The sequence below is a fragment of the Erinaceus europaeus genome, chromosome 16, assembly GCF_950295315.1.
Source record: "Erinaceus europaeus chromosome 16, mEriEur2.1, whole genome shotgun sequence".
Taxonomy (NCBI): Eukaryota; Metazoa; Chordata; class Mammalia; order Eulipotyphla; family Erinaceidae; genus Erinaceus; species Erinaceus europaeus.
The window spans coordinates 12,494,108-12,510,030 of NC_080177.1; the positions used below are offsets into that span (position 1 = coordinate 12,494,108).

The 15,923-nt window shown below is 41.9% G+C and overlaps 1 protein-coding gene across 1 annotated transcript in view; it reads left to right on the plus strand.

The window, feature by feature from the left end:
• The window catches only part of WDR76 (WD repeat domain 76), a 44,332-nt gene that overhangs the window by 19,276 nt on the left and 9,133 nt on the right, over positions 1–15,923 (plus strand). Inside the window, exons 8-12 of the mRNA XM_007534117.3 lie at positions 824–977; positions 6,869–7,027; positions 9,737–9,948; positions 12,515–12,667; positions 15,565–15,618. Of these exons, the coding sequence (XP_007534179.1) occupies positions 824–977; positions 6,869–7,027; positions 9,737–9,948; positions 12,515–12,667; positions 15,565–15,618 (732 nt within the window). The remainder of the gene's footprint in view (positions 1–823; positions 978–6,868; positions 7,028–9,736; positions 9,949–12,514; positions 12,668–15,564; positions 15,619–15,923) is intronic.

The window sequence follows — 15,923 nt, forward strand, 5'->3', positions numbered from 1 at the left end:
TTGGTAGGCGTAGGTGCATGGGTTTGAATTCACAACCTCATGTCTGAAAGTTCAACACCTTATCCACTATACTGCCTCCAGGGTCTCTTTAGATTCCTTAAGTTCATTCAATAGTTGTACAATATTCTACTTTGTAGGTAGAATTTGCTTCTCACTCAATGTTTGGAGTTTTCTGTTAGTTTGTATGTTTAGTTACGTGCAAGTGTGTCTGTGTGATAATGGACTATTTTCTTAAGATAGATATCTGGAAATGAGATTAGTGAACAAAATACTTTGGAGGACTGGAGGATAACTCTGGTAAAGTGTGAGGCCCAGGGTTTGAGCCTCAGCACTACATGGGGACACTGTGGATGGTACCAGGGAGAGCTGCCTGTGTGGTGGAGAAATTGTAGTGTCTCTCCTCTCTAAAATTTCAAGAATGGAAAGCTGGATCAGAGAAGATTTAGAGTCATGTCAAACACGAGGGCAGCCCTGGTTTTATTCCCTGTTGCTGCGTATGTATTTTGGACAGTTTTTTTTTGGGGGGGGCTTTTATTGATAGTTCATATTGTCAAATTGTTTTCCAGAATTTTTTTTTTTTGCCTTCTGAGAATGCATGAAATGGAGCCACTAGCATTATATGAATGCATATGTTTAACTGCAGCCTTCTAGCTTTTATATGTGGGCAATACTCCATTGTTTGATATTCTTGGCTTACCAGAAAGTTGAGTATTTTACCATCCTGTTTTGCTCATTATTTCTGTGTCTTGAATGATCTTTTAGTTATTTTGACTATTGACACTAGCCTTATAGCTGTAATGTAACTTTAATTAAATCTTTACAGCTACAAAGCCAATTTAAATGACATGGCCATAAATGAAGACACAGTTCACAAAGTTACCAGAGGCTCGGTGTCTTCAATTGCTCTCCACCCATCAGAAACTAGGACTTTGGTGGCAGCTGGAGCCAAATCTGGGCAAATTGGACTGTGGGACTTGGTAAGTCGTTATTCATTTTGAAGAGCTTCAGGTTTGAGGAAAACAAGCTTGTTATTGTATTATTTTCAGAAGCATGTGTTTCACCACTTAGATGACCAAGAAGGTATATCTTGTTATGCTAATTAGGTGATTTAAATTTTGAGGACCCCTTGAGGATATGGATGCTGGTTGCAAGGGAAGCCAGCCAAGAGATTAAAGGTTAGAATATCCAGTCTCATCACTGGTCTCCAGGGAAGATAAAGGAACTAACTAACTACAGGTTGATTCCAGCTGAGAATGATCAGTGAGTTAGTGTCATGCTTACGGAATCAAGACTCCATTGGAGCACAAGAGTCCTGAGAGAGCTTCTGAGTTAATGAGCAAGTGAGGATTTGGCAAGAGAATAACACCTGGAAAAGGCATAGAAGCTCTAAACCTTCCCTCTGTATCTTGTGCTGTCTATCTCTTCCATCAAGCTGGTGATCGATACCTGTGTTAGTATGCTTTGTAACTAATTGGTGATCTAGGGAGTAAGCTAGTTTTGTGAGTTACAATTAAACCTGAGGAATATATCCTGGGAACCTCAGGTTAATAGCCAGTGGGTCAGTTCTAGGTTTGCGGTGGACACCTAATATTAGGTCGGGGCTGAGAGGAACCCCCGCTCTATAGCTAGTTGAACAGAAGCAGTTAATTGTGGGGGGCCTTTGAAGACTTGAGTCCTTAGCTTGTGGAATGTGATGCTATTACTGGGTAGATAGTGTGAGAACCTAGTTGAATTCTTGGACACTAGGAACTGCTCAATGGTGTGGTGAGGTAGCTCTGACCTTGTACCCCCTGATGGAAATCGAGGCTCCAGAACATGAGCTATGAGGTTATATGCCAGTGTCACTTCCAGAAACAAACAAAAAATAATCAGTTTGTAATAGAATAGCATAGAGCCATGTCCTTATAAACGTTACTTGAAATTTATAGATTTGTGCGTGATGTTAGAAAATTTTAGAAATCTGGATGGATTTAAGTTTGCCTTATAAAACTTTAACATTTTTAGCTTGAATATCATTAGTCATCTGGGCATACACTAACTGCCAGGAAACTTTCTTACAACTTTAAATTATATGTGAAAAGATCACACGAAAGTTTTAGCTTGTTAATTATGTTTAGAACACAGTTTCCGAACTGGATCAAAATATCTTCCTAGGGATCTGTTTAGGATCATCTGAGTCACTTTTTGGTGAGTCAGAAACACTGAATTCCATTTGTCTATATCTGAATTAGTGAGTTGAGAGGATAGTTTCAGTAATTAGGTAAAGAAGAAACACAGAGTTTAAGGGATTAGAAAAGTATTGGGTGTGAGAGAAATAGAAGCAATGGATAAAAATTACTTGAAGAGGAAAGATAAAGAATTAGTCTAGTCAAGTGAAAATCTTTTCAGGGTGAGTTGATCTGTATAGATTGTTTCCCCTTTTTGTTGCCTTTGTTGTTTTTCATTGTTGTTGTAATTATTGTTGTTGTCATCGTTGTTAGATAGGACAGAGAGAAATGGAGAGAGGAGGGGAAGACAGAGAGGGGAGAGAAAGACAGACACCTGTAGATCTGCTTCACCGCCTGTGAAGTGACTCCCCTGCAGGTGGGGAGCCGGGGCTCAAAAACTGGGATCCTTACACCACCGGTCCTTGAGCTTTGCACCACCTGCGCTTAACCCGCTGCACTACCGCCTGACTCCCTGATCTGTATAGATTTGAAAATGTACAAAAAAAATTTTTTCCCAAATAAAAAATAAAAAAAAAAAAAAAGAAAAAGAAAAAAAATTTTTTTTCCCACATTTTCACGGTGATTCTAAAGATCTGTACCAGTCTTTTGGTTTTCCAGAACACGATAAGCTTTAGTAAATCTAAAACCAGTGTCTTCGCCTTGTGATTAACTCCAAACTCCTTTGAAAATAACTTTATTGAGGTATAATTTACAGATTACAAAATTTACATTTAAAATATAATTTAATTTATTAAACAAATTACTCTGGCACATGGGATGCTGGGTATGGAACTCGTGACCTCATGCTGTAGAGTCCAACACTTTATCCAGTATGCCACATCCCAGACCTTAAAATATGATTCAGTTTTTTCCCTTTTTTTTTTTTTTAGTTTTTTTGGTTGGGTGGGTCGTGGTGAAAGTGTGATTTTTTTTTTTTAAATAAGTTTACTGAGTTGTTTGTAACACTGTCATGACCCCTTTAAGGCTTCTCATCTGTACTTCATTCTAGTCCCCAGTTCTACCTTCACAAGTTTGCCCTGTCTGGACATAAAAATAGAATCATCATACCTCTGTTGTCTTCCTCCCCCCACTTCTGCCTCTTCTGTGTTAACCCTTAGCATACTGTTTTCTGTGTGGGTGTGTCTCTCTCTGCCACTAGGGTTATTACTGGGGTTTGGTGGCTCCTGCCACTACTCCCCCCTCCACCCAGACAGTAGAGGTGGGGTAGGGGGAGAAAGAGAGACACCTGCAGGCCTGTTTCACTGCTTGAAGCTTCTTTTCTGCAGACTTGAATCTGGTGCCACCTTGCAATCCCCCTTTTTTCTTTTCTTCTAGACAGAGCAGGCTCCAAAATTGTTTGGGCCAGCCCTACCAAGGTAACCAGAGCTTGTCAGAACAACTTTAAGTGCTAATTTTTAAGTTGTTTATTTTTAAATTTTTATTTACATTTTTAGAATTATTTTCATTTATTTATTGGATAGAGGCACCAGAAATCAAGAGGGGAAGGGGGTTATAGAGAGGATGAGAAACAGAGACACCTGCAGACCTGCTTCACCACTCGCAAAGCTTTCCTCTTGCAGGTCAGGACTGGGGGCTTGAACCCGGGTCCTCGTACATTGTAACATTTGTGCTCAACCAGGTGTGCCACCACCTGGCCCCTAGTTTATTTATTTTTTAACTTTATTTATTTTTGATACCTGCACACCTGCTTCACCACCTGTAAAGTGACTCCCCTGCAGGTGGGGAGCCGGAGGCTCGAACTGGGATCCTTACACCGGTCCTTGTGCTTTGTGCCACGTGCGCTTAACCGCTGTGCCAACGCCTGACTCCCACTTTTTTTTTATTTTTTAAATATTTATTCCATTTTGTTGCCCTTGTTGTTTTATTGTAATTGTTATTGTTGTTCTATTGATGTCGTCATTGTTGGATAGGACAGAGAGAAATGGAGAGAGGAGGGGAAGACAGAGGAGGGAGAGAAAGACAGACACCTGCAGACCTGCTTCACCGCCTGTGAAGCGACTCCCCTGCAGGTGGGGAGTTGGGGGCTCGAACCGGGATCCTTACACTGGTCCTTTCGCTTTCTGCCATGTGCACTTAACCTGCTGCGCTACCGCTCAACTCCCTAATTGTTTATTTTTTTAAAAAATATTTATTGAATGGACAGAGACAGAGAAATCAAGAGCATAGAGGGAAGATAGAGAGGGACAGAAAAAGACACCTGCAGCTCCACTCCACCATTCATGAAACTTTCCCCCTGTAGGTAAGGACTGCAGTTTGAACCCAAGTCCTTGCTCACTGTGATGTGTGCCACCACTTGGCCCTGATTTATTTTTTATTTTTTACCAGAGCACTGCTCAGTTGTGGCTTATGGTGGTACAGGGGATTGAACCTGGAACTTTGGAGCCTCAGGCAGGAGAGTCTCTTTGCATAGCCATTATACTATCTACCCCCGCCCTCTCCTTTCTCTCTTGTGTGCAATTCTCTTATGAAAGAACATAAATCTTTACAAATAAGTAAAGGGCTGAAGATTATTTCAAGAAAGGGAGCAGCAGCAGATGACCTACTTATTACCTTCAAGGACCTGAAAACATATGAAGATAGCCACACCTTTCTGTCTGTCTGTAACACAGACAGCAAAGGATGAACAAAGGGAGATCAAGCAGAGGGGTTTCAGATAAGATACACGTTTATTGGAGAGAACAGAGGACAGCAGGAAATAAAGGGGATAGGAATAGTGAGTTTGTTCTTTCTGTAGGGGCTCTCCTGTCATGATCTATTTGTAGGCTTCAGAAGTGTAGGAAAGCTTCCAGAAAGTAACAGTAAAATGTCCTCCTTCAGTTTTCCACAGTTCTGGACAGTGTTTATCCGATGTAAAGAGTCTCTCTCTCTCTCTCTCTCTCAGTACCTGAAAGAACAGCTCAAGGACACACAGCAAGATAGTGAAGAAGAGAGAACTGTAGCATCACTCTGGCACCTGGGACACTGGGGATTGAACATGGAACCTCACTCTTCCAAGTTTAGCACCTTACTCATTGCACCAACTCCCAAATCACTTTAATTAAAAAAATAAAAAAAGGGAGTCGGGCGGTAGCTTAGCGGGTTAAGTGCACGTGGTGCAAAGCGCAAGGACAGGTGTAAGGATTCCGGTTTGAGCCCCTGGCTCCCCACCTGCAGGGGAGTCGCTTCACAGGCAGTGAAGCAGGTCTGCAGGTGTCTGTCTTTCTCTCCCCCTCTCTGTCTTCCCCTCCTCTCTCAATTTCTCTCTGTCCTATCCAACAATGACATCAATAACAACAAAAATAATAACTACAACAATAAAACAACAAGGGCAACAAAAGGGAATAAATAAATATTAAAAACAAAAACACTACTAGAGACAGTAAGAATATGGGGAGGTCAAGGTGGTGGCGCACCTGGTTGAGCGCACATGTTACAGTGCGCAAGGACCCAGGTTTGATCCCTTTGTCCCCACCTGCAGGGGGAAGCTTCGTAAGTGCTGAAGCAGGGCTGCAGGGGTCTCTCTCCCACTTCTTCCTTCTCAATTTCTGGCTGTCTTTATCCAATAAATAAAAATAATAAAAGATAGTATGAACATGTCCCCACTAACCCTTGCCTGTCTTACTAAACTGTCTCATATCTTTATGTTACATCTTTATTAGCTATCAATTTTAGGTTTTGTCCTAAAGACAACGTACCTGTGAGAATGTCATACATTAAAAAAGACACATAGTTTAGGATTTGATAATCCAGTGTGAAAAGTGTAGTACTTAGAAGTACTACTGATATGAGAATTCAATTCCATGTGTTTTTATGTTACTTAGGGGGTAAGTGTTTTTTCAAACTATCACTTTGCACATTATGAGAGTTACACCAAGAATGATATGGACATATTTAAAGTATATTTAGGAAGCAGAGCGACAGTGGAATTGATAGAGTTTTTTTTATTTCTTGAGGATTTCATGAGCTGAATTCATAATCAGTATTTAAAAAAATTAAACCTCTATAATGTGTAAAAACTAGCTAATTGCAAAAACAAACAAAACAAAAAAACCCCTGCAACCTGTCAAAGATGTGACTAAATATTAAAAAAGAGTGAGGTGGTTTGGGAGGTGGCTCAATGGATTAAGCATTGGACTTTCAAACATGAGGTCTTGAGTTCGATTTCCAGTAGCACACGTACCAGAGTAATGTCTGGTTCTTTCTCTCTCTCTCCTCCAATCTTTCTCATAAATAAATAAAATCTTTAAAAAAAAAAAAGAATGACTTTTTCACTATATTGTTTCCAGTTTTGACTTTCTGAATGGGAGGGTTGGTGTGTTTATAGACTAAAATAATGACTGAGGGCTAGGTGGTGGCGCACCTCGTTGAGCCCACATGTTACAATGTACAGGGACCCAGGTTCGAGTCCCCAGTCCCCACCTGCAGGGGGAAGCTTCACGAGTGGTGAAGCAGTGCTGCAGGTGTCTCTCTGTCTCTCTTCTCTATCCCCCCCATCCCTTTTGATTTCTGGCTGTCTCTATCCAATAAATAAAGATAATAAAAAAAAAATTAAAAAGTAAAGACTGAATACAGTACAAATATGGCTTAACTCCATGATGGCAATAGAAAATTTGAGTGCATCTCACTAACTTCTGTCTCTCCCACTCTCAATTCTCTTCCAGACCCAGCATCCCAAACAAGACGGAGTTTATGTTTTCCAGCCCCATACACAGCCCGTTAGCTGCCTTTACTTCTCACCTGTCAATCCTGCCCACATTCTCTCACTGAGCTATGATGGCACTTTGCGCTGTGGAGATTTCTCCAGGGCTGTCTTTGAAGAAGTATGTTTATTTGCTGACATCAGATGATTTTCTGCATTATTTGTGAGATGTTATGTGTATGATCATACCAGTCAGACTGAGTGTGGTGGTATATAACAGAGACTTTAGAACTGTGCTGCCTAGACCAGCTCATCAAGGACACATGCCTTGCTGTCCATGAGGCCCTGGGACTGTATATATATGTAATTTTATTTAATAATGAAGGACAAGTCAGTTGGATACGAGGGGTACAGTTCCACAAAATTTGTACCACCAGAGTTCTCCATCCCACCTCCTCCATTGGAGGCTTTTCTGTTCTTTATCCCTCTGGGAGTATGGACCAAAGATCTCTATGGGGTGCAGAAGGTGGAAGGTCTGGACATGGGTGTTGGCAGATTATATTATATTTTCTTTCTTTTTTCCTTTTTTTGCCAGAGCACTACTCAGCTCTGGCTTATGGTGGTTTGAGGGCTTGAACCTGGGACCTGGGAGCACTAGGCATGAGAGAATGCTACCATAATCTTTATGCTGTCTCCCCTGACCCTAGGGGTTATATTTTTATCTACTTAAAAATTTTTTTTTTTATATTTTATTTATTTTTTCCCTTTTGTTGCCCTTATTGTTTTATTGTTGTAGTTATTATTGTTGTTGTCGTTGTTGAATAGGACAGAGAGAAATGGAGAGAGGGAGGGGAAGACAGAGAGGAGGAGAGAAAGATAGACACCTGCAGACCTGCTTCACCGCCTGTGAAGCGACTCCCCTGCAGGTGGGGAGCCGGGGTTCGAACCGGGATCCTTATGCCGGTCCTTGTGCTTTGCGCCACCTGCGCTTAGCCCGCTGCGCTACAGCCCGACTCCCTTTTATCTACTTCTTAAATAGCTATTACTTAGTGCTTACAACAGACATTACTTGAGGTAAGTTTTTAGATTTGCTTAACCATATCATATTTCCTTAGAAAATTCTTACAAACTGTTATGAATCTTAATCTTTAGTGAAGCTTTGGGTAGTTTAGATGATGTAGGCTTTTATTTATCTTGAACAGTTAATCTTTTTTTATTGACTGGGGAGATAGCATATAGGTTATTCAAAAGACTTTCTCTTTTCCTCCCTCCCTCCCTTCCTCCCTCCCTCCCTTCCTTCCTTTCTTCCTTCCATAGCACTGCTCATCTCTGGCGTATGGTAGTGCAGGGGACTGAACCTGGGACTTTAGAGCCTCAGGCCTGAGAATCTCTGCATAACTATTTTGCTCTCTGTCTTTGACCTGCAAAAAACCCTCCTTGTTTGAGCCTCCAAAGTCCCAGATTCAATCTCCTTTACTAGAAAGTTGAGATTTCCAGTATAAGAGTAGTATATATGTTACAGATAATCAAGAGGACAGGACACTTCTTCATGGAAATTGCTTTGTAAAATCTAATTGATAAGCTTATTTCATGTCTTATAAAAGCCATGCTTGAAATAACAATGCTGATGTCTTCCTAATTATTCTGATAGTCTATGTGTAAATTATTTATAATTAATTTTTATTTATTTTCCCTTTTGTTGGCCTTGTTTTTATTGTTGTATTTATTATTAATGTTGGATAGGACAGAGAGAAATGGAAAGAGGAGGGGAAGACATAGAGGGGGAGAGAAAGACACCTAGGTAGTTGGGCGGTAGCGCAGCGGGTTAACCGGGTTGAATGCTTTTGACATCGTTGTTAATTCTCAGTTTATGTTAATACTTGTTCCTAAATCTAAAAATCTACAGTAGTTCATGATTTTTTAAAAAAAATATTTATTCCCTTTTGTTGCCCTTGTTGTTCTATTGTTGTAGTTATTATTGTTGTTTTTTTTTTTTTTTGGATAGGACAGAGAGAAATGGAGAGAGGGGGAGAGAAAGATAGACACCTGCAGACCTGCTTCACTGCCTGTGAAGCGACTCCCCTGCAGGTGGGGAGCCGGGGGCTCGAACCGGGATCCTTACTCTGGTCCTTGCGCTTTGCGCCACCTGCGCTACAGCCCGACTCCCAGTAGTTCATGATTTAGTGCTAATAATTTTGGTCATTCTCTTTTGCTTGATACATCATTATTCCATGTGTGAGTCCTAAACCCAAAATTATAATGTGAATTATATGTGATTAAAATTTGTGGCTGCTGCAATACATGCTCCTGATAAAATATCCATGAGAGTGTGCAAAATAGATCTGCCTCCATTCCCATTCTCCAGAAATAACCGATGTTTCTTGAGTTTGTCTTTAAAAAGTCCTTATAAGGGGAGTTAGGCGGTAGCTCAGCGGGTTAAGCGCAGGTGGGGTTAAGTGCAGGCGGCGCGAAGCACAAGGACTGGTGTAAGGATCCCGGTTCGATCCTCCGGCTCCCCTCCTGCATGGGAGTCGCTTCACAGGTGGTGAAGAAGGTCTCCAGGTGTCTGTCTTTCTCTCCCCCTCTCTGCCTTCCCCTTCTCTCTCCATTTCTCTCGGTCCTATTCAATAATGATGACATCAATAACAACAATAACTACAACAATAAAACAAGAAGGGCAACAAAAGAGTAAAAAATAAATATAAATTTTTTTTTAAAAAAAGTCTCTACAAGTACATAGTTGTAGGTATTTTTCCTGTGCACTATTGAATTCAGACTTTGTTTTTGTGAGATTGAGCAAAATGCTTTACAACCTCTACCAATGAATGTATGCCTTGACTTTCTTTAAACGAGCGGTGATAAATAGGTTGACTGTTGCTTATATCTTCAGGTATATAGAGATGAGAGGAGTAGCTTTTCCTCCTTTGACTTCTTGGAGGAAAACGGCTCCACTTTAATAGTAGGACACTGGGATGGAAGCATGTCGCTAGTGGATAGTCGGACACCTGGAACTTCTGAGAAACTTGGCAGTTCTATGAGTAAAATAAGAACCATTCATGTCCACCCAGTCCACAGACAGTATTTCATCACTGCAGGATTGAGGTATGTTTTTAGTAGGTTTTTATGATATATAAGTATTATTGTCAGAGACATCTCTAAATTTTGTGATACCCTCCCTGGTTGAATAATTTTTTCCTTTCTATACTGATTGAAGTTATTTTTTTAAAAAAAGGTCTTTCATTTATTTATTTTCCCTTTTGTTGCCCATGTTTTTTATTGTTGTAGTTATTATTGATGATGATGTTGTTGTCATTATTGTTAGATAGGACAGAGAGAAATGGAGAGAGGAGGGGAAGACAGAGGGGCAGAGAAAGAGAGACACCTGCAGACCTGCTTCACCGCCTGTGAAGTGACTCCCCTGTAGGTGGTGAGCCGGGGGCTCGAACCCACATCCTTACTCCGGTCCTTGTGCTTTGTGCCACGTGCACTTAACCCGCTGTGCTACCACCTGACTCCCTTTTTTTTTTTCCTCTTTTCTTTTTTGCTCATCTCTGGGCCTTCACTCCTCAAGGCTGACTTTCATTTCTCGAGATAGAAAGAGTGAGACAGAGAGAAGAAAAGAAACTGCAGCACCAAGGCTCCCTTTGAGCTTAGGTTTAACACGACGCAAAGCCATGCACTAGCCAGACGAGGTGTTTTGCAGGCCTCCAGTTGAATGGGTTTTTTTTTTTTTTTTTTTTTGTAATTTTTATTTATTGGATAGAGACAGCCAGAAATTGAGGGGGAGGGGGATATAGGGAGGGAGAGAAGCAGAGAGACACTTACAGCACCGCTGAACCACTCGCAAAGCTTTTCCCCTGCAGGTGTGGACTGGTGGCTTGAACCTGCGTCCTTGCACATTGTGACATGTGCCCTCAACCAGGTGTGCCACCACCTGGCCCTGAATTTTTTTTTTTTAAGAGAGATTCTTTTGAATTTAATAAATAGTGAATTCTTGGGGGCTGGGTGGTAGCGCAACGGGTTATGTGCACATGGCATGAAGTGTAAGGACTGGTGTAAGGATCCTGGTTTGAGCCCCCAGCTTGAACCTGCAGAGGGATTGCTTCACCAGTGGTGAAGCAGGTCTGCAGGTGTCTGTCTTTCTTTCCCTCCCCCGTCTTCCCCTCCTCTCTCCATTTCTCTCTGTCCTATCCAACAACAACAAGGGCAACAAAATGGGAAAAATGGCCTCCAGGAGCAGTGGATTCATGGCACAGGCACCGAGCCCCAGCAATAACCCTGGAGGCAAAAAAATAAAAATAGTGAATTCTTTTTATTTTATCTTATTTATTTTTTTAAAAAAAGATTTTATTTATTTATTAATGACAAACATAGGAGGAGAGAGAAAGAACCAGGCATCACCCTGGCACATGTGCTGCTGGGGATTGAACTCAGTCCACTGTGCCACCTCCCGTACCATGTGAATTGTTTTTTTAAATTTTTTTCATGTTTTTATTTATTGGATAAAAGCAGAGAGAAATTGAGAGGGGAGAGGGAGAGAGACACCCGCATCCCTGTTCACCACTTGTGAAGCTTTCCTCCTGCAGGTGGGGACCAGGGGCTTGAACCTGGGTCCTTGTGCACTGTAATGTGTGTGCTTAACCAGGTCTGCCACCGCCTGACCCCAAATAGTGAATTCTCAAAGCAAGTATACATTTTTTGTTTTCCTTGGTGTCACATGCCTTTTATTTTTCGGATGAAAAGTTTATTTTTGGTGTGGAGCTGAAGCTCAGGACTGAGTGCTTGGTAGGGATGTGAACTCGCCCTGGCCCTGGTATGTTTTTGTTGTGTGGTGCTGGGACCTTACGATTACAAAATCCTGCCACCCTCAGGTCAACTGACTGTTTTCTCTTTTAGGCAGAGAAATAGAGAAGTGTCACTGCCCCCTTGTAGGGTAGTGTAGTGTAGGCAGACCTGGTGCCTCACACATGATGTGCACACTCAGTACGAGGCAGACTTTCTGCTGGTGAAAACTTCAAATTGTTAAAAAAAAAATTATTCATGACATGTAACTTGTTGCTCTCTATTAATTTTTTAAAAATATTTATTTTTTCCCTTTCTGTTGCCCTTTTTTTATTGTAGTTGTTGCTGTCGTCATTGTTAGGACAGAGAGAAATGGAGAGAGGAGGGGAAGACAGAGGGGGAGAGAAAGACAGACGCCTGCAGACCGGCTTCACCGCCTGTGAAGCGACTCCCCTGCAGGTGGGGAGCCGGGGGCTCGAACCGGGATCCTTAAGCTGGTCCTTGGGCTTTGCTACATGTCTATTAATGTTTTTAAGAGGAAATGAAAAAATCCTAGAATCTAATTCTGTGCATATATACTGGTTACTTACAGCTAGTAGTGTTTGAGAATTTTCCTAATGTTTTTACTTGATATCTAACTAGTATAGAAGACAAGTCTTTTTTTTTTTTTTTTTTTAGTTTTATCTTTAATTTTAATTTTTTTTAATTTTCCTTTATTGGGATTAATGGTTTACAGTCAACAGTTAAATACAGTAGTTTGTACATGTGTAACATTTCTCAGTTTTCCACAGAACCCTCTAGCACCCCCAGACAGTTGTCTTAATTTTTAAGGTCTCTGCTGCATGTTCCGTTACCGCAACACTGGTGATTGTTCCTCCCATAACAGGGATGTCCACATTTATGATGCAAGGCACCTGAAACCGAGGGGAAACCAGCCTTTGATTTCTTCAGCTGAACATACCAAGAGCATTGCGTCTGCCTATTTCTCACCTCTTACTGGGAACAGAGTGGTGACCACCTGTGCTGACTGTAAGCTGAGGTGAATTGGGAAGACAAATATATTTGCCCCACAATAACGGTTTATAGCACAGTCGTCTACACATGGACACAATTCCCCAGCCTGCCCCTCTCTCTCTCTCTCTCATAGTGCTCCCCCATAGTTTCCTTGCTTTGGTGCAGTAGCCCACCCCGGCCCAAGTCTCACTCTGTGTTCTCACTTTCTGACCCCATCTCCCTAGTTCCATCTACCTGTGAGGTCATGCAATACTCATCCCGCTCTCCCTGACTCATCCCACCCAATACTTTTCTGTGATGTCCCATCCAAGCTGAGGCAGAGATTGGAGTTTACCAGTTTCTGGTCTAATATCTAGGTCTTTGATAGTTGGCCTTGGCTCACCATCTTGCCTTCCCTTTTCTTAGGTGTTTGCTTTTTCTGTTGCTGTTGTTTGTGTTCCCTGTTCTATTCTGTTGATATCACTGATGACCTCATTTAAAGTTGGAATTCTTTTGCTTATATTCATGTAGGACTCTTTCCAGTAATTCATTCAAGGCAAGATTGGTGGTGGTGGTGGTAGTGAATTCCTTCAGTTTCTGTATGTTTGGGAAGATTTTAATTTCTCCTTTTTTTTTAAAAAAAAACTTTTTTCCTTTTAAAAAATTATCTTTATTTATTGGATAGAAACAGCCAGAAATTGAGAGGAATGGGGAGAGAAGGAGAGAGACCAAGAGACACCTACAGGCTTGCTTCATCAATCATGAAGCTTTCCCTCCTGCAGGTGGGGGCTGGGGGCTTGAACCCGGATCCTTGCGTACTGTAACATGTGCTCAACCAGGTGCGCCACCTGGCCCCAATTTCTCCTTTTTTAAAAAACATTTTATTTGAAAACTTTTATTATTTTTAAATTTATTTTAAATATATTTTTATTATTGGGTAGAGATAAATCAAGAGAGAACGATACACTTGTAGCACTGCTTCACCACTTGTGCAGCTTTCCCTCTGCAGGTGGGGACCAGGGACTTGAACCTGGGTCCTTGCACACTGTAATGTGTATGCTTAGCCAGGTGTGCCATCACCCGGTCTCCTAAACATTGTTTGTTTGTGAAAGGAATAGGAGGAGAAAGAATCAGATATCATTCTAGTATGTGTGCTGCCTGGGATTGAACTCAGGACCTCATGCTTGAGAGTCTAGTACCCTATACACTGCACCACTTCCTGGACCACTTAGTTTCTCCTTCATACTTGAAGGATAATTTGTCAGGATAGATTATTCATGGCTATCAGTTCTTAACTTTTAATACTGTGAGGATGTCATTCTACTCCCTTCTTGCCTTTGGGGTTTGTTATGAGAAATCTGATGAAAGCCTGAAGGTTTCGTCTGCTCGTTAGCTTATTCCTTTCCCTAGCAGCCTGCAATATTTTTTCCTGTCTTTGTTGTTGCATAGTTTTATTGCGATGTGTCCTGGTGTGGGCTGTTTGGATTCAGGAACTTAGATTTCTATGTTTTCTTTTTTTTTTTATTTTTCTTTTAAATTTTATTAATTTATTCCCTTTTGTTGCCCTTGTTGTTTTATTGTTGTAGTTATTATTGATGTCATTGTTGTTGGATAGGACAGAGAGAAATGGAGAGAGGAGGGGAAGACAGAGAGGGGGAGAGAAAGACAGACACCTGCAAACCTGCTTCACCGCCTGTGAAGGGACCTGCCTGCAGGTGGGGAGCCGGGGGCTCGAACCGGGATCCTGACGCCGGTCCTTGAGCTTAGCACCACCTGCGCTTAACCCACTGCGCTACAGCCCGACTCCTGATTTCTATGTTTTCAGTGCTGCCCAGGTGTGGATATTTTTCTGTAGTTTATTCGAGTATGTCGGCCAGGAGCCGTGGGGTTCATATTGCTGACACTGAGCCCCAGCGATGATCCTGGCAGCAGTAAGAACAAAAACGGACAATGCTTTCAGGGATATTTATATTGTTGTTAAAATTTTTCGGAGGCTCTGGCCGGCCGGTCTTGCTTCACGGCGGTGAACAGAGACGCGGAGACAACGGCTGGGCAGGGAAGCTGTATTTCTTTATTCAGGAACAATGATTCATAAACTAAGACAAACTAATCACCAAACAGAACTCTGCTGTCTCTTTGCGGCGGCGCAAGCACTCTTTCTTTTACTCTGGAACTCAGGAACTCTCCAACTCTGGAACTCTCGTACTGGGGAACCCTCTGAAACTCTGGCACTCTGGAACTCTCGAACTCAGGAACTCAGGAACTCTCTCTTACTCTGGAACTCTGGAACTCTCGTACTGGGGAACCCTCTGAAAACTCTGGCACTCTCGAACTCAGGAACCCTCTCCCTTACTCTCGAACTCAGAAACTCTCGAACTCATGAACTCAGGAACCCTCCCTCAGGGTTCCTTGGGGCGGGGCCAAGCAGGCCCGCGAAATTAATTGGACTGATCCAATTCTCTTGGTTTGGGGAGGGCTAGAACAAACCAATGTAAAGCATACGACATATATAGTTAATTTTTTTCCCACACCATAGAAAGCTTTAAACCATGTTGGGATTGTCGTGCTTGAGGACTGAGTTCAAGGCCTATGTCCCACCTGCAGGAGGGGAACTTCATTAATGATGGAACAGTGCTTCAGTTGTTTCTGTCTGTCTCTCCCTCTCTCCATCCCTCACTCTCTGTTACAAAAAAAAGAAACAAAACCAGTGGAAACAGTGACATGCAGCCACCGCACTAACAATAACCTTGGTAAAAAAAAAAAAATCTTTAAAAAATTTTTTTCATATTAGTGATTTATATGACTACATATTAATAGGAGTGTGCATCAACACCGTTCCCACCACTGAAAGACTGTGTCCCATCCCATCTTCACCCCGTGAAAACTTCACAGTTTTTGTAACAAAAGATTGTTCATTTTCTTTTTGACCAATTTTTTTTGCAGAATCTTTAACAGCAGCTGCATGTCCTCTCAGATTCCTCTCGTCACCACCATCAGGTAGGTTTCTGTCTGTGGAATGGTAGAGACTCGGGTTTCTGTGAGCTGTTTCTTGGCGAGTACACACCAGACACCCGAGCAGACCTGGTTTCTGTGTTACACATTGTCCACACGTCCCACTTGGCCAGTTCCTGGCCTGTACAGAGGGATTCTCGTTTCCAGGTTTCCTATGTCTAGAGGTTGCATTTGCTTTAGTCAGTAGCTGTTCTCTACAACTGGGAGATTATTTTGGTTAAGGTGAACAACTGTTCCAACTTGAATTGCTGCTGTCATCTTATTAAGGAAGGAATTTTACCTGTTGAAGC